At 38.5% G+C, this 22,994-nt stretch overlaps 1 protein-coding gene and 1 long non-coding RNA gene across 7 annotated transcripts in view; one reads left to right on the forward strand and one right to left on the reverse strand.

Annotated features, from left to right (window-relative positions):
• The first annotated feature begins 2,661 nt into the window (after window positions 1–2,661).
• Window positions 2,662–20,993, forward strand: LOC107836143 (uncharacterized). Its single transcript, XR_001661996.1, has 4 exons — window positions 2,662–2,752; window positions 5,419–5,500; window positions 11,438–11,626; window positions 18,826–20,993. It is a non-coding gene; the product is annotated as an uncharacterized LOC107836143 (long non-coding RNA).
• Window positions 12,967–22,994, reverse strand: part of pcdh7b (protocadherin 7b) — a 141,293-nt gene continuing 131,265 nt past the window's right edge. For 2 of the 6 annotated variants that reach the window (XM_007551336.2, XM_007551335.2), the window contains exons 3-4: window positions 18,251–18,269; window positions 16,927–17,016 (exon numbers count right to left, since the gene is read on the reverse strand). In XM_007551336.2, the coding sequence (XP_007551398.1) occupies window positions 18,253–18,269 (17 nt within the window). In that variant the 3' untranslated portion in view covers window positions 16,927–17,016; window positions 18,251–18,252. Of the gene's footprint in view, window positions 17,017–18,250; window positions 18,270–22,994 lie in introns of all 6 variants that reach the window. The other 4 variants (XM_007551333.2, XM_007551332.2, XM_007551334.2 and 1 more) reach the window with 3 other exon arrangements.

The raw sequence follows: 22,994 nt of genomic DNA on the forward strand, positions 1-22,994 counted from the left end.
CAGCTCCTCTTTCTTCCCGTAGACAGAAGGGGAAGTAATCAAGGTGGCCTTATGATCCTTGTAGCTTACAGTTAGCCTGGATGAGGCTTATTAAATGAGCCATTCATAAAAAATATACAGTTATAAAAAAAAAGATTGCAAAACATCCTGTTTTATCAAATTTCTTCTCAGTCCAGTCAATTCCAATACTGTCTGCAGATATGATCAAATTCCAAATACATGAGGTTTGTTCTAATCCTACTTATAAAGTAAGTGATTCACCATGTGACCACTCAGTAAAATATTACTGGTAAGTCCAGAAACCATTGTCATAACAGCAATCACTCATCTGATTGCTGTAACAACAATGCTTTTACTGCAGTCTGGTGCAGTCACGGTGGGGACGGCGTGAACTTTCAAAACTACAGCTAATAGCTACAATGTTGGCTCTGAACAACTCAACCCACCAAAACAAAAGGTCATCAAAGTTCAGGACAACGATGCTAGAAACAGATTTACGTGGAGAAGTTCTGCACATAAATCAGGGCAAGCACTCTCAATTCTCAAAGTAGTGCTAATAACTGAAGACCTGGAGCTAAAAATTGAGTAGTATTTGGAACTGTTCTGAATTTTATCCACCTGTCAAATAGTTTAGTTTTATTTGAAGAAAGTGTCTGTGGCCACAGTTTTCTTTCGATGATGCCCTATCTTGTGTCCTCCCCACCCCAAACTTAACGTTTTGAAATGTAATAAGTTATAGTTCATGTTATTGGAACACAACATATTGTTCCACAAGGCTTTGGCAGCTTCTAGCCACGGTGTTTTTTTCTCTTATAGGTTTTCTCTTATATGCACTCTTTCAGGCAGCTGATCAGTAGTGCACAGTATCAGGTGAGGAGGGGGAAGTGGTGCCCTACACTATGCCCATACAAGAGAATCCATTGGACACCTCAGCCCTTTCTGTGGCATCTAATTAAAACAGTGGGAATGATGATGTGAAAAAAATATATACCTTCATAGTGACCCATGTTTTCCTCCTCTTGAGCTACCATCATGTCATTATTCCAAGAAAACTGTTTTTAGATTCCATGTAGTTAAATTGATAAAACAGATCAATTTCTTGCAAAAATTGATCTGTTGAGAGCAAGCTTTTAAAGACATGATTACAGGACAGTCAAACAGTGCTCTTGAAAAAGTACAACTGATAATCATGGGCACAGCCATTACTGGCATTCACTCAAAACTCTTTTGTGTAAAAACAGACTGTGGTGATTTCTGCAAAGACGAAACCCGATTTCTGTTGCTTTACCTGGATGTGCCACAAGCTTTCAAAAGAAAAAAAAAGGAAAAAGAAAATGTAATCAAATCACATTCAGCAACCTTTACAACATGTTGCATACTATTTTTTTTGCAACCAGAGGGATCAGATGTGGATTTTATGTAAATACATGCATGGTGATTGAGTATACAGAGAACCTAATGTATCATGGAACTTTGAAGTGCGAACTTTGTCATAATGGATGCAGAAATAACTGTTTCATTCTATGTTGCAATATTCTTTTTTTTTTTTTTCCCCAGTCTGAGAAATGCTCCCGTCGGACCCAAAGGGTTAAAAATGTACAACTTAAAGAAATAAACAGCATGAAGGAACCTTCTTTCTGAAAGAAAGGTGGCTTTTAGTTTTTGTTTCTTCATTCTGTTAATTGCATTCGACTGCATGGACAGCCAATTCTATTGATCTTAGCACAGGCTGAAATTGGCTAATTATTTTAGCTTGGATAGCAGTGGGGATGCGTGACCAGACACGGACAGAACGACGACGACTCTTAAAAATCACTCCATCGCTGACTGAGACGTCCAATTGAGGCATGTGTCAGCGCCCTTTACTAAACATGAGTACATTAAATTATTAAATGCTGGGGAAGAATCGTGAGCTGTGTTACTTTGGTATGCATGTAAACCAAAAGCTGCTGGTTGGACCAGCGGCAGACTTAAAAGATCACTGTGAGGATCAATACGTGAAAGTAAAGAGCTCAGTTCATTTGCTAATTTGGGTCAACCTGTTTGGGTCACTTTAAATGTGCACACGGATTACCTTGTGAAGAGAGGCAGCATGCAAAGAAAGACAATGCTTTATGTTTTCATATTTTGTTAGAAAACAAACACAAAAAAAATCTAATGTAATTTTCTACTAAGCTGATTTTGAGATCATTGGTTTTTAATAGATTTGTAAATAAAGAAGAAAAATACAATCTGTGGCCGATTTTAGTCTGTGTTTAAACTAAACCGTACTACTTAATACTTTTATCTTTATGTGACACTACACCCCATGTCCTGTGACCTTACTGCTATTACACTTGAATTTCCACACTGTGGAACAATATTTATATTCTATTCTATTTTATTCTATTATATTCTAGAGTTCTGAGTTTGAGGGAATAGATGGAAGTTGGGCAATTCCAGTCTCTAGCTAGGTTTTCAGTGAATTTCTGGATCAAAGATGGCCTTCCCGTAACATCAAATTACTGTATTTATTTTCAGTCTCCCCATGTTCTTCTATGTGCTCAGAAAAATGCCTTTGAGAACTCGGTGCTGCCTCTGAGCAAAACTTACTAAAAAGTTCTAAATTACCACCATTCGTTTTGGCTGCTTGGTGCTTTCCTTTGTTTTAATGGCAGAACTTGCTGGGCACAGCGGGACGGAAATGGCTTGGTGTCCATCACTGTGTCAGAATGGAATAAAGCTGTGATGCACTCTGGCCTTGAGCCACAGGGTGAGTCAGGCGATTAGACACACACACATACACACACACACACGCATACACCTACACTGTAGTGTAAGGTCAATATAAAACAACCACAGTTGAGTCAAAGCCTGCATTCGTGATCTGCCATTGAAGTCAGACTAAGTGAAATAACAACAAGTTGGTTTTTTTAACATACAAAAGGAGGCAGCAATTATAATTGTGTTCTCAGCAATCACACCCAGTTGCTCTACACATTATATGCTTATATGGAAAATATTTATTTGAAAATAATAATTATTTATAAAGAAATATTCCTCTTTTATGGCTGTTACCGTGTTCATGCTTACAGTGTGAGGGGTGGAGCAAAACCAACTCTCCTTCTGCGTGCTATCTTTTGCTCTTTTTCTGTCTTCCTTTTGTCGGTACAGAACATTTTTTGCTTGGAAGGAAAACCTTAAGACGTAAAATAAAAAAAGGAAAAACCAAGAAGAGCAAGTCCAGATGTGAGGTTGGTGTGACCTGTAAGTCTGCAGGGTTTGTGTTCAGTCATGTAGTCTCGGGCACTTGCTGAGGTGATGCACCTTTTTTTTTTTTTGTTGTTTATTCTGCTGGCAAATGTTTCATAGGAGAAAGAGCACACGAGTGAATAAAAGCAATTTCAAAAACATAAATGCGCATGTGAAAAAGGGCAGAGATGAAATACGACTCCCACTGCCAATGTGTTAGTAGTGGAACATTGCCGCCCAGCCTGGTTTTGTGTTTTAATCACTTTATGACTCATATGCCATCTATGATCCCTATGAGGATGTTTACCATAAGGAAACTTTCAGCGCGAAGCAAACGCAAAAACTGATACACATCTGAGTGTCCGTGTCAGGAAAAGGGAAAAAATAAACTCTTTGCCTCGTAGCACAAAAAAAATAAATAAATAAATAAATAATATATATATATATATATATATATATATATATATATATATATATATATATGCAGACGAGTGAAAATGAAACATGCTTTACAGAGCCATGCCTCTCATTTCCATCTGGAAATCAAAATCAATTATTTAAAGCCGTACAGTTACTGATAGTTGCAGTTCTTGATTTTAAACAAAATGTGTGCCTTCTGATCCCACAGGTTTTCATTAGGTCTGGAAACTGAGAATGCCTCCATAGGAGGCTGAGTGTGTGTCTGCTGAACCATTTCTGTGTGGTTTTGTATCAAGATCCCATGAAAAAAAAAACAACAAAAAAAAAACTATAAAACCCACTTTCAGTGGTAACCAGTTTGTATTTAAAATATCTTGGTGTTTAAAAAAAAACACACATACACACATTATGACAATCTTGTACACACTAAGAAAGTTCCAAGGAAGCTTTGAATGACCAATAGGCCCACAGCATCACAGATCCTTGACCGCACCTAACAGTATGCAGCACGTGGTCCTTTTTCCTCACGTACTTTGTCTTATGCCAGTCTTTTCTGGGGTGTTATGAATTACTAAATAAAAAGTTCTTCTAGCTTTAAAAGGACAAAGCAAACAAACAAACAAAAAAATATGTTACCGTGTCCGTATTAATACCGCATACACGATTTTGGTATGTTAAAAGTATCCTGTTCAGGCTCAAGGCTTTATTGATTGACAGTACCATCATTTACTGTATTTCATTAGTGAATACATTATCTATATATGTGCATACATTCAGGATATTAAAATGTTTAGCAGCCTAACACAGAATAAATGTTTTGTTGAAAGCCGAAAGATAGTTTTTGATATTGTAATTACTATAAATGTCAAATGTGAATTCTGTGTTAATCAGTGGATTGACGGACACAATCTAAAGAGCAGCTAATCAACGTACTCTCAAAAATGTGGCGACATTTTAGTCTTAGCTAGGCTTGTAAATACTCTATGGAAAATGTTGTCTCTCCATTGCATATACAAATACATTTTTTTTATTTAGTTTTGCTGACTGAGGCCAGACCAAAACATACATTAAATCTGTGGCGGTTTTAAGGGGAGTATGAAAGTAATTGCTTAACCAGTTAGGCTTGTATTTTGTTATTAACTGCTTTATTCTTTCATGTAAGCGGTTATTGATCTATTGCCTGCAGTAATAGATGCTGTGAATGAACTTTGCAAGCGGTGCCGGGGACAGTGACGGCACCAAACCGTTTCTATCCGTGTGAACAAAAGACCCAACTCCGGGGGATCAAAAGAGACTCCTGCAAATTGCACTCGCCACTTAATTTGGAGAGCTGAAATTATTCTTTTTAGAAAAATCAAAGCTTTTCAGAAGAACCAGCAGTTTCCTAAGGCCTGAATCTATCGTACCGTTTTCCTTTTGAGAACATTGAGCACACGTTGGGAGAATATTCAATTATACAACCGCCTAATATCGAAAGATTCTACATCGCAAGTAGGTTTTTTTTTTTTTTTCTTGTCGTTTTTGAGAAACAGACATTTGCAAAGACTTATGCCAATATCTCCTCCACGAATTTTGCATTTTTAGTTTTTTTTTTTTTTTTCCTAAACCTTTGTGACGGAGACTTAAGCCACAGCGAGTAACCGCATCATTTGTCAGTAGTTGTTTTTCTTTTAGAGTAAAAAGTCTGGATGCAAGGTGTTAGACGGGCGTTGGGTTTTTGATAGTCAATCAACAAGTCACCTTTTTCTCAATCTCTTTCTCTTACAGCTTGCCACCATACATTTGTCATTTCTCTGCCTCCTCCAGCTCTGTCCCTCCATTTTCTTCTCACACGCTCACTTTCTCTTATGTAAGTACTTCTCATTAATCACAGCCTGGCTCCAACTACTAAGACCTGTATGGATTTTTGTCAAATTGCTTCTGCCACATAAATCTAGTACATATAAATTTGTGTGCATTCAACTCTCAACTGATGTGTGATTAATGGTTGAGAGTACATTCGCCCGTTGCACTGCAGTTTGTTTGGCCTCACAACTAGCGAGCGTTCATACCTCATGCTTGGCGAAGGATCACATCATTGGCTTATTTGTTGCTGCAAGTCATTGTGGGAAATCTATCATACAGCGGCAGGGGTCATGGGGAGTCTGGTGGTTAATAACAGCCGACCTGGGTGCACTGAAAAGAGATCAGTCAAACCTCCACTCTGTGAATCCACTCCTTGATTTTTCTCCTCATTGCCAAGTTTACATGTAGCTAAGTAAATATGTAAAAGTGAAAGTGACTTGCTAGTTATTTAGCTGAGGATAAGTGCTTATAGACATTTTTATGAAAATTGAAATGCTACTTTTACAACGTCAAAATTGTTTTGGATTTATTTATTTATTTATTTATTTATTTATTTATTTATTGCCATGTTTCTGACCCACATACAAGATTAGTGTAAGGACACAAGAGGAAAAGTTCATTGACAACAATAGCAATGATTAATGTGATGATCTTGATCTGACCGGTTCTGGAGACGGGCGGGGGGGGTAGGAGCAGGAGCACTTTGAGGATGAGGGCGAGAGCTGAGCGAGAAAGATGAATGTGTAAATATTGCATATGTACTGAGAGCAGAAGCTTAGCGATGGATGTAAGTGGATGAACACGAGGGAGGAGAAGTGAAACCCAGGGTATCGGTCTGTGTGGAGGTCTGGAATGAGTAAATCTGCGGAGAGTGTGGAAGTTCTTGAAGCAGGGTGACCGGTTAGCGTGTCGGAAGGTGGACAGGTGTGAATGAAGGAGATTTACCTTAAAAGTGAGCACAAGTCAATGTTGGTTTACGACACATATGCAAAACTCGATACGGGTTGGAAGTGCTGCACATGACACCCAAGTGTCAGATTTTTATGGTTTGACATGTTGCCTAACATTTAAAAAATTAGCTAAAAATATAGCCATGGCTAATCTTTCATCCTTAAGGCAAAATACTTTTTTATTGTACAGTGTGTGCTTCCCACTGCAAAGCAAAGGTCATAAATCCATGCAAAAGTGCCTTTTGGAAATAAGATTTAAGAAGATACTAAACGCCCAAGTTTTTGTTTTTAAAATTAGGGTTTTCTTTTTTCTTTTTCTTTTTTTTAAATTGGTTTGATGTAATTTTAAATGTTGCGTGTTAATTACCTGTTGGAACCTCCCCAATTAAAAGAAACAAAGGTGTTAAAAAACATCAGTCTTTGTCTGTTTAGCCTGTATAACGTTTTTTCATTTGGTGATGGAGTTATTGACAAAAATAGGCTTTCAATTTATCGAATGGGTTTGCAGAAATAAAATGAGCCGCACAGTGAAATCGCATACAGGAAGGCCGAAAACCAATCACCGTTTTAAGGTAACGCTAGTACCGAAGAAAAATAAGCCTGAAGACTCAGCGCACCTGGTACACTGACATTAAGGAGGACCCTCAAGGAGTCTCTCAAGTCTGTTTCCATGGATGATGATCAAGATGAGGTCATCCAGCAACAAGCCGTGTTTTTCTTTTGATCATCACTTGAGTCGTTTGAATGAGATGGAAAGAGGTCTTCTTTTGATATAAATACTAAGTAGCAAAAGAAAAAATAAAGCCCCCCGAAAAGAGCATTTTATTATAGCTTGAATTACTTCTATATCCACTTAACAAACCCGTCCTTCTGTATCTGCAGCTAGACCTGTAATCTAACAATTACTTAATTAGATAAGCTCAGTAAATTCCATACAACCGCAACAACTGTAATCCCATAACAAATGTATTCTGAAATATTATCTGGAAATGTTGACGTTGGCTCGCAACGTGCGATCACAGGTGGAATCTTTACGGCGCGTGTGTCCATTTCCACCGCAAAGGCAATAAAATTACCTGCAACGACAGCGGCCTCGGGGGTGCAATCGCTGGGAAAAAAACAAACCGCAGAGAGAATTTATGTGATCACAATTAAATCAGCGTTATTGCAGGAGTTTCCTCATGAACTTGTTTATTTGTTCCTACCCTAACACATAAAAAAAAAAAAAAAAAAAAAAAAAACTTGGCTCTTACTCCCTTTGTGCATTCATAAAATAAACATGAAATAGAAATCAATTTAACAAAGCCCTAACTGCTATTCCTCGGATGCCATTTCCCACGGTTGTGCGGGAAAATAAAATTTAAAGACAATAAAAACGTCATAAATTGTGGATATCAAACGGTTTCCTCCAAGGTTTATGGTCGAATTCCCCGTGCTGATGTGATTTTTAAATCGTTATTTCACACCAGTGAGCATGAAAAGGAATTAGAATTTATATTACAGTGGCATGCTTTGTGTTTGATACTATAGAGGTGATCAATGATTTCATTAATTAGCTCCACATATTTGAGCTTTGGGAACAGTATTTTTTTTTTTATATCCTTTCTACCCACCATGTGCTCTGTGCTCTATCAAAGCTGCTTCCATCTTATCGTCCTACCCTCCAAGTTTTATAAGCCTGTCAGCCCCAAATCCATCAGATATAGGTCGGATCAAACGTTTGCCTACACTCATCCTTAATACGACTATCATAATAATTTGAGTGTGTGTTTTTTTTTGTTTGTTTGTTTGTTTTGTTTTGTTTTTTTGGACTGTTCTTTTTGTGGCATGACTTATAATTCGACAACCAACCAACTTTAAAAGGTAATGCAGCTTTTTCTCCAGCCCTCAGAGGGACATAACTATTCATACAGGCTCAATATTACATACAGATACACAAAGACACTTCCACTGATATTTTGGTGCATGTTCCTTTGCAACTTGCAGAGAGACCAAATCCTTTTTTTCAGATACTTATGCACTAGCTTCTCATTTGTTCAACAATCATCCTGACAACCACATCCCATTGATACTGGGAAGTAAAGCGGGCAGCCATTGTCTTCAAGGAAGAAATGTAGCCAGAAAAAAAAAAAAAAAATCCTGATCACTTATACATTAGTGAAATAATCAAAGGAATAAAGAAAACAGCAACTGTGGAACTCAAGGCTAAGTTTACTAGTAAAATAAGACAATGTGAAGGGAACTTGAGGGATAGGGACTGAACAGCTGTGTAGTCATAAGAAAACCACTAATCAGTCAGGCTAGCTGGAGAAAAATCCTTCAATTTACAAGTTAGCGAGATGTTTGGACTCTGGAGCAATTGAAGCAATTGATGAGTCCAGATTTACGCCGTTCTACCAGAGTGATTGGCACATCATGCAACGTCATGAGGTCAACTGTCTATAAGACGGTCTTTCAAATTGCAATGACAACACTGACCTCTGTTGATCCGTTTCTTCCCACTCAAGTAGATGTCCCCGTTTTTATAGCTACAGTTGCCCAAATACGTAGAATATTTTTTCTGAAACGCTCAAAACGTGCATTGGTAGCCAAGTGCTCAAAAGAAGGTCGGAACATTGAGTAATAACTGAAATGCTGTCAGTTGTTCAACAGGAAGGACAATCATCTGAAATCTCTAGATTTATAATCAATACAGTCACGTGTGCTGCACCAACAGAGGTTTATAGCTAAACTTCTACATTTGTTTTAGATCAAGCAGAACTTTAAAAATTATTTTTAAAAAAACTAAAAAAAAAGCATCGGAGGCAACCGAAAAAATGGATGGGAAAAGCACAAAAACATCCAGTGGAACGACAAAAATAACTTTTGAAATTCTACAAGTTTTATGAAAGAAATTTTTCCACAGAGCTTTTCCTTAGTTTGCTTTTCTGTCTTTTTTTTCTGTTTTGATTTGTTGTTTAGCAAGGTGATAATAAATAACAGGGTGATTTCTCCGCCATCACTGACTCCTGGCAGTGTAAATCAAACATTACAGACCCTGCAAGAGATTACTCATGACACTTAATTGCAGTAGGTACTCATGCCTAGCATCTAACAAAGTGGATGCAAAACCAATCAACTCATTTTGCTTTGTCAATTTTGTGCCCCAGACAATTAGTTTCTAAAAAAAAAAAAAAAAAAAAGGGTAAAACTTAATAGGAGAATCCAACTGTGTACACATTTTACTGGCTGATTGCTTATTACAGCAGATGTTTATTATAATTTAATATTTGAATATTATTCAAAGAAGGAACAATGTGACCACCAAAAGGCAGAAGTAGTGATAGAAACTCAAATTAAGAATCACTGAGTGACGATTTTCTTGGCATTCTGAAAGCAGTAACTTGGAAACCTAACAAAGCGACACCCCGTCCGAAAAACTACGGGCTCTTTGTGGTGAGCTCAATTTGCCTATAATTTACCACATATCTCCATTACTCCAGGATCATCGTTTTACAAATATGGTCGTCACTTTATGTTAGAGCGGCATGGCTATAAAGTTTTTGTTATCAAATGGTGCTCTCAAAAATTACTCGTCTGCTCTGAAAAATGATTGAACACCTAATTACGATATATTTACGTTTGGTGCTTTCAGTGTTTATCATTTTTATGGCCCTGAAATATGAGGATATTTGCATGTTAAATTACACAAATTGGAATCACTTGGTGCCCCCGAAACTTTAATTTTGGTGGTTATTACATTTTTTTCAAATTGATTTTCATAAATGTGGGAGTGACTTCCTAAGAAATAAGGAGCCTTTAAAAATAATAAAATAAAATAAAAAAAGTGACATGTCCTATTCCAACAGAGTGGGCTGAGAGTCTTTCTCCATGGTTGCTATACTCTTCTGTCGCCACTAGGACTGAACCATCCCGCCCCTCAAACACACACACACACACACACGCTCACACTTCTCGAGTTAATGAGTGCATCAAGTCATATTTGCATCCCGCTTCGTATTCTCATTATCTGGCATTCATTATATTTAGCTGCTGTTTTATTTATATATATATATATATATGATATATATATATATATATATATAAAGCTCACAACAGTTGATTGGTATGCATTGCCTAAACATTAATTACATTCACATTCATTCTAATTTGTCTTAATTCCCCCTCTTTCCACCAAAAGAAAAGAATGCTACCCGCTGATTATCCCGCAGCAAGCAAATTCAGAATTCTCCAAAATGAACCTGAAGATGAGCGAAACCATTTGCATATCAACAGGATGCAATCTTGCTGAGAAGTGACATCTATTCCGGATCAAATGTGAGAAAACAAATAATTGTCACATTTTTTGCATTTGTGCAATCTAGATGTAAGCAACAGTTCCTGACTTGTGCTAAAAAAAAAAAAGAAAAAAAAAAGAAAAATCTTTTATTCCCCCCAAATTAAAAATGTGTAGCATACATATACATGATACCATTATTAGTCTTAAGCTGTGGGAGACGCTGCAGTATGCTGTGAACCAGAGTATGTGGAATTGATTAGAATGAATCTGTAATTACCTAGCTGGTAATCACCTCATACATCAACTGAGACCCACATGGAAAATTGGAAATCGATACTAAAATATAGATGAGGGCAGATTTTTTTTTTTTTTGCATTCACCCCAGCAAAAGCACAGTATGAGAACATAAACATATACATCACACAGAGGAAGATGAGTTTGGGAATTACCTTTCAACGGGGTTCCCTGAATAGCAGAGGAGGAAAAACTGTCTGACTTCCACTGCAGCATTTAAATCGGTCTTCTTGATTTACGAGAACTATTTTCAAAAGTCATTACAAAATATGTAATATCGAAGCACACCAGTACTGCACATTTTCCACGTAACTAGTATTTACACCGTCACCCGCAATCACATTACCAGTTGTATTTATTTATTTCTTTTTCTGTTCATGGGTGCTTCTAACTGAATTCAGATCCTTGTTATTTCCAGGCAAAACTCTTGACAGCGAGAAACACAATTCTGGAGGAATCCACTAAACCCACATACCTTGCTGGAGAACGCTCTTCGGATCGCTGGATCCTAAGAGTGTCAAATGTCTTTTCTGCTGGAAGTAGCCATCAGAAGACGGCCCTACGCTGTGGGCATAAAAGGCTCGATCCGGTCAGCAATGATACTTGGGTCAGCCGGGGGTATCTTCTGCTTCACAAAACACCCCAGGCCGCGTCTTCCCCACTCGCCCCTTCCAGTCTAGTGGCAGCAGCAGTTAGCATACACCTGGTAGAACTGTGTGTCTCAGTCCAACACTCCTGAGAACGGTTGTCGACGATGAGAAGCATTGTTGTGACGACGTGCTGAAAATGGAGTGTCGTAAAGACCGGGAGCTATTTGAGAAGTGTCAAATTACAAAGTCATGTTTGTTGTGTACAGCATTTTTATAACAGCTAAAGGTAACGTAATCACTTGTTTGTGCTCTGAAAAGGCACCGACTTCCAATGTCCCTTTAAAAGACGGGATTTTTGCGAAGTCAGCCACCACACTTCTATTTGTAGGGCAGTTTTAAGTGAGAGTTTTCACAATGAATGACCGTTTGAAGGTCATGCCACAGAATCGCAGTCAAATTTAAGCCCAGACTTTGACTAGGCCACTTCATATAATATTTTCCCAAATGTATGTTTTCTGTCAGCAGTGGTTTTATCTTGGATGCCATTTTTTCCATGTCTCTATCTCATTATTGAATCGAAAAACACTGACCCTCGGCAAATGGACCCGAGGGCTCCAGATGTTTTTCTGAGCTTCTTGTGACGTACATAAATTGTTGAAGTACCGCTGGAGTAATTTTGAAAGGCCTGGCCATTCACTGAAAAGGTACAACACTGCTCCATATTTTATGTGTTTATGGATTATGAATCTCACTGTGCTTTCTTAGAAATGTTTTAGTAGACCCTTTCACTGGTAGATGTCAATGAATTTTGTCTTTTCTTAATTTTTATAGGGACTTGATAAGTTTCTTTTTCATATCTTTTAGCCTACTTTATGTTAGATATTCCGTTTAAAGTTTTTGATTACACAGGTCCAACAGTAATCACACCTGGCTGTGGCTAGTAAAACTCATACAACATTGCATTAAAAAGGTGCATTAAAAACAAAACAAAACAAAAAAAACACACACACACACACACAGCAAGACACCGAAGCAGCGAAAGAATTGCACGCAACAGTTTTAACATATTATATTTTAATTTCTGCAGAGACAAAAATGACAAGCAATTTATTTACACAAACCTGTACAAAAGCAAATTAAATTATGTAAAATATCTCATAAATAGAAGTGGACTTGCGTTCAATACACTTTGCCATGTTCAGCTAAGCTGCGTGCATAGTGACTCATATTAAACGATGATAAATTTGTTCCTCAAATTTCTCTACATCAACATCCATGTTGCAGGACAAATAGTAATGGGTAATATTACAAATCTCTTTACACGCATGTGAATGTTTTTTTTTTTTTTCTTTTTTTCTTTTGTTTTCAGTAGAGACGAGAGTACCCACCGAACGCACACCTCAGGAAGGCAAGTTTCACACTTTCTGTCACGTGTTAAAGAATCGCAGCACCTGCTCTCATGTGGGGTTCGGTGTCCATCGCCTTGGTGTATCAAAGAGAGAGAAAGAGAGAGAGAGAGAGAGAGAGAAAGAAACAACCCGTTGAGCCTATCATTTCTCAGAAAAGATGTAGAGTAGATTGTGTTCGATGTCGTTGTTCTTGTAAGGCAATCTTTCTTTCATGTCTTTTCGTTTACTCCCTGTAAGAGTCTCTGTTTCCACTTTATCTGATGTTGAAGTAGGAAAAAAAAAAAAAAGAAAGGCATCACTTTGCAACATCATAGGGAGCCCTCCAGCATACTCATTTGTAGATCAGGGTTTCCTTACCATAATCTCTAGATATGCAAACTCTGTAACTCTGTGCCTGTACTTTTTCCTCACAACACGTCCTGAGGTGTGCATTCTGGCAGGGCAATTCTTCCCCCCCCCATCTTCCTATCTATGCCTCCTAGTAAACTGTCACATTTGCATTTTTATCTCCCCACGACTTTTGAGCAGTCAAATGTCTTTTATTTTTTTCGTTTTTTTTTTTTCCTTCCCAGCTATCTCTATCTTTCAGGGCTTTTGTTTCATGCACAAAAAAGGTTACTTGACCTCTGTTGTCACAGATGTACATGAGCGGAACACGACCAAAAAAAATAAAAAATAAAAAAAATCCAATAGATCATTTCCACCAACAAGCAACTTTTCACCTGTACCTGTATTCATTCAGTAATGCACAAAGGATGCACTAGGAAATTGGTATTTCAACAAGATAACTGACCCCCAGTGAAGAGAAATCATTTAAATTATTAGACCTTACAGGCTCACTGACATTTGACTAGTCATCCTTTCAAAAGCAAAAAAAAAAATAAAAAATAAAAAATCTTTGACATCATGGGATTTCATCTAATATGCAGATGACTTTCAGTGCTTTTCAGTGCTCCCATCTACTAGTCAGTGTGATCATTCCTGCACCGTTTCAGACCAACATTTAATCATACCAATTGGTATAAAAAGGCACAATTGCATATTTGCATTCACTCAGTTTTTTTTGTTTGTTTTGTTTTTTTGTCCCCTTTTTTTCAGAAGCACTCTAAATATACAACGTGGCGCCAAATAAAGGAGGAAAACAAAAAAAAAAGTGAAACACAGTACATCGTCATGATCATTTCCACAATTTTATCTGCAACTGTGTGACATTGGAAGTGACTAAAACAATAAAAAATACATGAGAAATTGACTATCCTAATGGTATACAGCCGATACAAAAGAAAACAAATCATTTAAAGTATATGTGACATGAGGCGATGATAAAACTTGGTAATGGGTGGAGAAAAAAATATCAAAATCAACAGTTCAGTCTTGATTAGTGTACAAAGTCGCATTACATGGGTAAAATGCAAGCAACAAGATGGGCTTCTGTTTACAAGAGAAACGTTTTTGTCTGTTTTTTTTTAATACATTTTCTTTTACAGTTTTTATTTATTTATTTATTTATTTATTTTCATCGTCTGTCCTTTGTAAGTGAAGTAAGTTGCCATTAAACGTGCAGTAAAAAGTAAATATTCATGTATACAGTTGATAAGTATTAGGAGCACTTTCTGTCAAACAACGAGTAGTACTTACAGACTATAGATTGCCGGAGTGGGTGTTTAGAAAAAACTGAAAAAGCACCTCCGGTTGAGCCAAAAAGGGTTTTTTTGCTAAAATACAAAAAAAAAAAAAAAAAAAAAAAAGTTTCATTGCATCTCTTTTTAATTACAGTAAGACTTGTGCCACTGCAGCTGGAAAAAAAAAAGAAGAAAAGAAAAAAACAATGTACACAAGGAGGCACAAAATCTAAACAATGACATTTGTGTGTAGAAAGAGTTGGTGTAATGATTATATGGGTGGTTTAGTTGAGACATGACATTCTTATCGCTCATTCCTTCACAAAACGAGTAATGCGCACTTGAAGCAAAGTTCTCGGAGAAAGCTTTTCGCCTATGAGTAATGCTTCATCCTATTCGCGAAGCTTTGGTTTGACTTCGACAGAAACATTTGTCCACATGTATGCTAAACTGTTGCTTTTTTTTTTGTTTGTTTGTTTGATTGTTCCCTAACTGAGCTGATTCTTACATTCATGGTTAAAAAAATAAAATAAAAATTAAAAAAAGCAACAGCTATAAGTGCTTAAAGGATTCCAGAATATGGGCATCGATGTCATCTAGAAGGCTTTTGAAAGAAGAGTGGAAAATAAGGTATTGGTCACACTTATGTCATGGTATTTATTGCTCAGTCCTAACACACACACACACACACGCACGCACACAAATGAAAGTAAGACATGTCTTTCTTTGCAACTTTTCCGACGACAACTCAGCCATGGGTATGCTTTTCAGTCTCCCAATATCTACAAATTTGAACTGCACCTGAAGATTTTTAATCTCTTGCCAGAACACTGTGCTTAACCCAAGTTGCCACCAGGAAACACAGTTAAACACCAATTTGTACGCTCTTCTTACTAAGGTGATCAGATAATAAGCCATGCTTCTCCAGGGAATGTGATTGTAGACGTAAAGTATCTTGCATTTCTCGGGATGGGCTTTTGTCTCAATCTTGCCAATCAAAAGACAAAATAAAAAGACTTACTAAAGGTAGCAGGGCAAAAGTCGGGCACCAGAGCCACGAGCTCTGTTGCTAGCTTCCGACGCTTATTTACAACGAGCGACACTTGCGCAAGGTTCTCACGCGGCTGGTCATCAAAGGTTCATCATTTGTCTCTCGAGTGGAGCTGCAGTCCAAGCCAGGAAAAGTCTATTGGCTTCTAAACCAGGTTTCCATATCCTGAAGAGGTCAGTTTTTTTTAAAGCTTAGTCTTTTCGGTCCCTTGTAATATTCAAATTCAGCCACGTCTTGGCTTGGAAGTTCAGTACAAACTCAAAAGATGGCTGATGGTGAAAGAGTCCAGTCACTTTGTTTAGATAAAATGGCATCTTGGCCAGACTATTCTGGACTGTAAAAAAAAAGAAGGCCAAATCGAGGCAGATTCCAAAGTCAAAACAGTCTGCGAGAACGGTTCTGATTCCAGAAAAGAACAGACGAGGGCAATGAACGAAACGGGCGTATTTTTTTTTACAGCGTTATCTTTAAAAACAACAGTTACTTCTGTAGGGTAGTCATGCGTGTGCTGTATATCTAAAATGAGTTGTTTAACTTTACAGATTGACTATCAGGCAGCAGACTGTCTCCAAACAGCGAGACTTGCCATTAGTTCCTCCTCCTCTTCTCTGCCAGGTCATGGCCAGAAATAGCACTTTGTAAAACTGTTGTGTTTACATGTCCACTTAGATGTTTTGTCAAGGAGTAGCTGTAACGTCTCTGGGGAAGTTTTAGTTGGCGTTCGGGTGGCTGGAAAAAAAAAAAAAAACTTCTGTAACTGCAACAATTATGGGTAAGTGACTGTCGTTCGCAACGGGTTTTGAATGCCACCGGTTTTATGGTAAGACTCCGAGCTTACAGGTACACCTCCCGTCGTGTCAGCGTGCCACACGACGTGGGCTTGTACTCTCCGGTTGGCGCGAGGGGGATCTCCTCGGTAGGGTGGCCCAGCATCTCCTCGCCGCCTCCCGGCGAGCCGTAGGAAGGCGAGCCGAAGGCCTCGTAAGAAGAAGAGGAGGAGGCCATCTTCTTGTTGAGCAAGTTGCGGTTGCGGTCTCCCATCATGTGCGTGGTGGTGGGGTCTCCGTTGGCCATGGCGGCCATGGCGAGGGTCTCTTGGCTGCCCGGCTGCTCCGCGCTGCCGCTGCTGCTACTGCTCCCGCTGCTGCCATTGCCGGTCATGAAAGTGGAAAGCTTTGGTTGTTGTTGGGGGTTGGTGGTTGACTTGGACGGCCGTCGCTCGGGCGACGTGCGCACAGGCATCCAGCAGGAGTCCGAGTGGCCGTACTCGTTGCACTCCCGGGTGCACTTGCCAGTCATGGCTACGTCAGGCAAGGGCCGGGAGTCTGGAGGAAGCAAAAAAGAGAGAGGGGGGGGAGGGAAAGAAAAAGTGTCAATAACCGTAATTTATTTCAACAAAGTGAGAAAATTTCTCAGAAGTTTACAGCTAGCGCTACTGTTGTGGCATGTTTTGAGACATAGCTATTAAAAATACATTAGTCTGTATGTTTTTGTCCCCTAATGAGGTCATTACCACATCTAAATGTTAATGAAGAAGATAAAAAAAGCAATAAAAACAAAAACAGGCCACAATGGTTAGGGACCCATGTTTGGAGCTCTTTGTGTTACCAGTGAGTACAACACAGCTCCCACTAACAAAGCTGCATTTATTTTCATGCAGAACGCATACCTCATGACAGCAAGAATAACAAAAAAGACCCACAACGAAAAGAAGACACTACTTGGCTACGACGACAGCCTCAAACTAAAAATAAACAACAGAAAAAAAGTGGCGTGAATCAGAGTTGAAATAATGTCATGCTTCAAAACACATTTTGTGCTTGAGAAGGGAAAAGGGGTTCGGGGCCGCAGTGGTGAAAAGAAGGGGAAGAGGTCAGTTTGCGTTTCTCATGTAAGATTTAAGATGCGCCGGGGTTGCTCTGTCTTGAGAAATGGAAACACCGCCGACACCCTCCTTTTTTTTTTTTTTTTTTTTTTTTCCATTTTTATACATTTTTTTTTTTTTGGCCTCCATGTTTTTTTAGCTGATTGACAGACGACAATCACACGCTCATCTAAGTAGCTTAATAGCTTTGCGGGGCTCAAGCGCTCAAATATCCTCTTAAATCCACTATTAAGTGGCCTTAACCAATTACCTATCTGAGCGCTAGTCTCAGATTAGCAACGTCTTCTGCATTATTGTGGAAAGCAAATTATGCGCTTACAATGCCACTGCTGGGACAACACGCTAGCCTCACTGTCAGACAATAGAACATGTGACAGATATTTCGAACTGATGAGTTGACCGAACATAACATCGTACGTTTAAAAAAAAAAAAAAGGAAGGACGAAAGAAACATGGGGGTCTTTGCCAAAGCCTTAATGCTTTTCAAATGAGACAGAGCTGGAGGAATCATTGTTACGGGTAGTGCTGTGTTAGATGCTGTTTCCTCATGACCTTATGAAGCAAACTATGGGAAACCAAAATCAAGCAAAAGCGAGGGTGATTGCAAATCAAGCCAGGCATGCCTTTGCTCAGAAAACAAAACAAAAAACAACAGAGTTTGGACCGTAGCTTACTTTTAATGCTCTTTATCTCCTGCAAAAGAAACAAAAAGTAGAACAGAAATCACTTTTAAATTCTTTATTTCTGCAGTATTAAAAAATATGTCGATCACACAACAACAACAAAAAAAAAAGGAACAAAAAAAAAAAAAAAAAAGGTTTCGCAGAACAGACACATGACTTGAGGACACAATGCAGCCGAGACAAGGACAGTAGGAGGAGACAGGAAAAAGGAAAAACAAAAAAGAAATTCAGCTAGGGTCCTACAGGTTTAGAACTGAATTCATATTTTATAAACAGAATGTGAATGTTGCGTTAAGAGTGCCATTCCTTCTTTGTGCTAGGAGGAATCTTTGCCTTCTGCTGGAATTCAACGACCACTAATTACTGTGACTCTTAATTTTTGGCTGATTAGCTAACCCAAAACCTCAAATATACATGAAAAGGGAGGAAAATGAAACAAAAGAAGAAAAGAAAAAAGAGAGAGATGCGACTGCAATCACAATTAACATGGCAGCTGATGTGATGAGAATGACAAGTGTGGCTTTGGATCACAGCATGTCTCTCCCTCCTTTTTCTCTCTGCTTCAGCTTGACAAGCCAGGCCTTCAACAAGACAAGCGGGTAGCAGGTACGGACTGCCTCTCTTGTTTTTTTGTTTTTTTTTTGTTTGTTTTGTTTTGTTTTTTTACTGCAAAGATTGAGCCATCAGGCTACCCACAATGCACAGCATCTCTCTTGGGGGGCATCTGTACCCTGCTCCTGAAACGCTCCTATGATTTTGCTGCACACCTCTAATCGTATTCAGACAAAGAAGGGAGCACACTTAGGCAAGCAACCTTTAGCACCCCATCTCCGCTTGCTTCCACAGTCGTATGGAGAGGTAAGATAACTAGAGCTCTGCGTGTTGTGCACTCTGATAGAAAAGTGATTTCCAAGCAATGCTCCACTGTCTCAGCAGGACTGCTAAAATCAAGGACACTCCCCACCGGGTAAATGAATTGGGCAGCTATTCCAAAACAATTTTTTTTTTTTTTTTGTATTTTGTCTCTTTATGTTTAATATTGTTCAGTCCATCTGAAATTGGTTCAATATTACACTCAGACTCTGCTACAGCCTACCTTAGAATGAACACAGTCTTTGATTTCAGGTCTGCAGTCATGTTGATGTAATCAAACTTCCCAGCCGCCAGCTTTGAAGGTTATAAGTGATTAATATCATACATGCATCAGATAACTCTCTTTATATCGTAAATACAGTTTAGTTGGTTCAGGAGGTTCCTTGCATGTATTGGTGATTAGATGTTTCCACCAGATGACAGCTATGAAAATGTGGTCATTAGATTTTTATTCTAAAATACTGAATGTGCAGGAAAAAAGTAACTAAAGAATGAACAGATTTGTTGCATTCTATTTTTTATACTTAAAATTAAAACCACAAAAGCAAAGCAAGCCCCACCCCATGATATCGCGCGTTTCAAATACTGAGCTCACAATATGACGGAAACAACTAAAAATAATATTTAAATATGTATCGCCATCTATCCTGATCAAAATATTTGATATGAGCAAATGTTGTATATTTTCTTTCTCCGTGTTTGTTTTCAGAAGCCAATAGATTTATTATCTACTGCAGATTATTATTAAATTCCTAGTAGTCTTTTACAAGGACCTCCTCACTTCAAAAGTCCAGAATTATTCCTCTCTCGATTCTCATCGCTGTTGCGATCAACAAAATGAAGCTAGCAGATTTCTTTAAAGGAGGATATGTGTAAGTTAGTCTCCGTACGTATCCTCAGGCCCTTGGAGCCCCCAATTCTGAAATCAGGACAGTAGAAAATGTCTTGAAAGAAAAAGCCACCAGAGCACTCACAGCCCAGTATCTGGCTTTTGTTGGGTGTTCATAAAGGTCTTTCCAAGTCGACAATACCAACCGCGACTCGATACAATATAAGTGGGTCACTCTGCCATGCTTAAAAAGCCTAGCAATAATGCTACAAGCAAAACAATCAGGAAGTCACTCTGTCTCAAGTTAAATTCCCAATGCTCCAGTCTTGTTTTTAGGAAGGCTGGGGTTTCAAAAATAATAATAATAATAAAAAAAAACAATAGTGTTGGAACCATAGGGATATTATTGTCATTGTTGAAAGAACAATGGCACTTACATTAGCATAGAGAAAGAGAAATGATGATTGTTAAATAAAAAGACAAAACAAACACTGTGCACTAAGACTCTACTGTACGGAAAGATTATGTCGTACTATCCCCCTCACTTAAAAATCATACGGCACCTCAAGAAAGTTCTTGTAATTGTTCGAACATTTCTAAGCGGTAACAGCTGATTGTGTCCTTTTGTGTCACAGAACTAAGCTACGTATTTTTTCTTCGCTGCCACATGTCAGCAAAGTTCATCTGTCTGCGTTTGAGCTCCATCACTGGCAGTCTAGCTTTTAAAACGCTGATTTTTGATCCATGACTGCTCTCATTTTCCTGCCAGCAGTTCCACATAAAAACCAAGGGAATGTTCATTACAGAAAGATGGAGCGATTGGGAATTTTAAAAAAAAGAGAGAGAGAGAAAAGAGAGCAAAGAGAGAACAGAGAGATGACTTTCCAGCTTGCGTCTTAATGTATTTGTCTGCATCGAGTTTCTTTAATAGACATTGCTCTTGACTGGACAGCAGATAGGGGTCAGAGCAAAAAAAAGAAAAAAAAAAGGGAGGAGGTCTGAAGACAGGAATGATGTGAAAAACAAGGGACAGCATAAAAGAGACAAGACATAGAGGACGGAGCGTGTGTGTTCTGAGTAGAGCAGGGTCAGGGCAGAAACAGCCGACTGAGTGAAGAAGACAGCATGGCTGCCTCTGGGCCGTCATAGGCCAAACACATTGCCAAAGAGAACAGCGAAAAGTAGAGAACAGAAGAGAAGAGAGAAGAAATGGGGACACGAACAAACACAAGAAACATGGGAGAAGAAAATGTTGCGAGGGTGGCAATTATGATAACTCTAATAAAAGAGAATGCCCTGTGTTTTTAAGAAAAGGCTTGAGAGCATGTGCTCTGGGACATGTGCACATTCGCATCATAGGTCTGGAGACCTTGATTTAGCTTGTTTAAAGCTTCATATTATCCCCCAAACAGAGAGTTCCTGTGTGCAGCCAGATACGAGGCGCCGCTCACCTCTCCTCCAACTCAATCTAATAAGCTTCTATCATATTAGCTATATTAAGAAGGCTAAAGAAAACACTTTAACCTTCAAATTCCATTTACACCCATCCGCATGATTTCAATTTGAAACCATAATGGAGCTCATTCTCCATCGAGATGAAAATAGAAGTAGTTTTCTCGACCTGGAAGAAGACACATGAGAGTATTCTTTGTGAGAGTAGTCAATTTGCCAGACACTGCGAACAGATACGTTTCCGTCCAGGCAGCAACTCTGAATGAGGCAGGGAAAAGTTAGGATTGAAAGTATGTGTTCCAACTTTTTTCTTTAAATAAGAACTCGAGTTTTGTGAGGAAAATAAAATTCCAAATAAAATACCACAAATTCAATGATGAATTTCTGCCATACACGATAAACGCTACAAATCGATGTTTGACTGACAAAGTGGGAACAAACCCTAAAGTAGTCTCTTTATGGACTTTTAACATTCAGTAATACATAATTTTATCTAATGGATTCATACATTTCAATTTGAGTTGTCTTAACTGAACTGAGAAGTCCAATTTAGCTAGCAGTTAGCCTTCAACCCCTGTAAAGGCTAACTGCTAGCTAAATTTAGTTTATCACTATTTGATAAGCTCACATCAAAATTACGTCTTTTTTAGTGGCGTTTAGACAAAAACTTCACAAGAACCTAATACTTATTAAAGATGTCACCATGTATGGTATCATAACCATGAGCTACTATGAAAAATAATGCACCACTCCTAGTCAAAAACAACCAATCAGAGCCAGGAGGAAGGAGTTAGCACTGTCGATGCTTGCTTGTGGCCTTTTTCTTTTGTCACAGTCAATGTTTATTCACTTTTACACAAACTTATGGTGGCGAGATATCTCTAATGCAGGTAAGGCAACTCCTAATCATAATAACTTTGCAGGAATAGCAATTAGTTAAAGCTAGCCAATTAATTTAAGTGTGAAAGAATGTCTTCTTCCTCACTTTTGAAGGGCCCCTGTGGCAACGCCTCAGAGCTAAAAGGTCCAACGCATCAGAGAACCAACAGGCAGGCTAATGCTCTGCATTTCTACATACTGTATTATTGCACATGGCTGTAGTGAAATTTAAAGGGAAGAACAGGATAGGGAAGGAAAAAACCAAAACATCCTAAGAAGAGAAAATAAAGGCGAGGGAGGAAGTGTTCCTGGGAGAAAAGAGCAGCAAGAAACAGAATAGGTGCTAAATTATTAACGCGGTCACGGCGGGTTCAGACAGAACAATATCCACAGGAAAAAGCGATATTTGTCTTTCTCTAGCTGAGATGCTTGCCAGACAATTAGGAAAGGATGGAAGAGATGTGGCGATGATAGTGTGGCTTGGTGGGTGGGGATATGGAACAAAAAGGAGAGCGCTGAGGAGCAATGGCCTTTGAAAAAAGATCGCCCGGCTAGGAAAAAGCATTTATTGATGGCATTAACATCAATAAATGGCATCAATAAATGGCATTTATTGATGGCAGTTGAGAAATTCATCAGAACCAGTTCTGAACAGAAGCAAAATTTTGACCTCTGTTACTCCCAATTCAAATGTTGGGAGTA

Source organism: Poecilia formosa, unplaced genomic scaffold (genome assembly GCF_000485575.1).
Source record: "Poecilia formosa unplaced genomic scaffold, Poecilia_formosa-5.1.2 Scaffold41, whole genome shotgun sequence".
Classification (NCBI taxonomy): Eukaryota; Metazoa; Chordata; class Actinopteri; order Cyprinodontiformes; family Poeciliidae; genus Poecilia; species Poecilia formosa.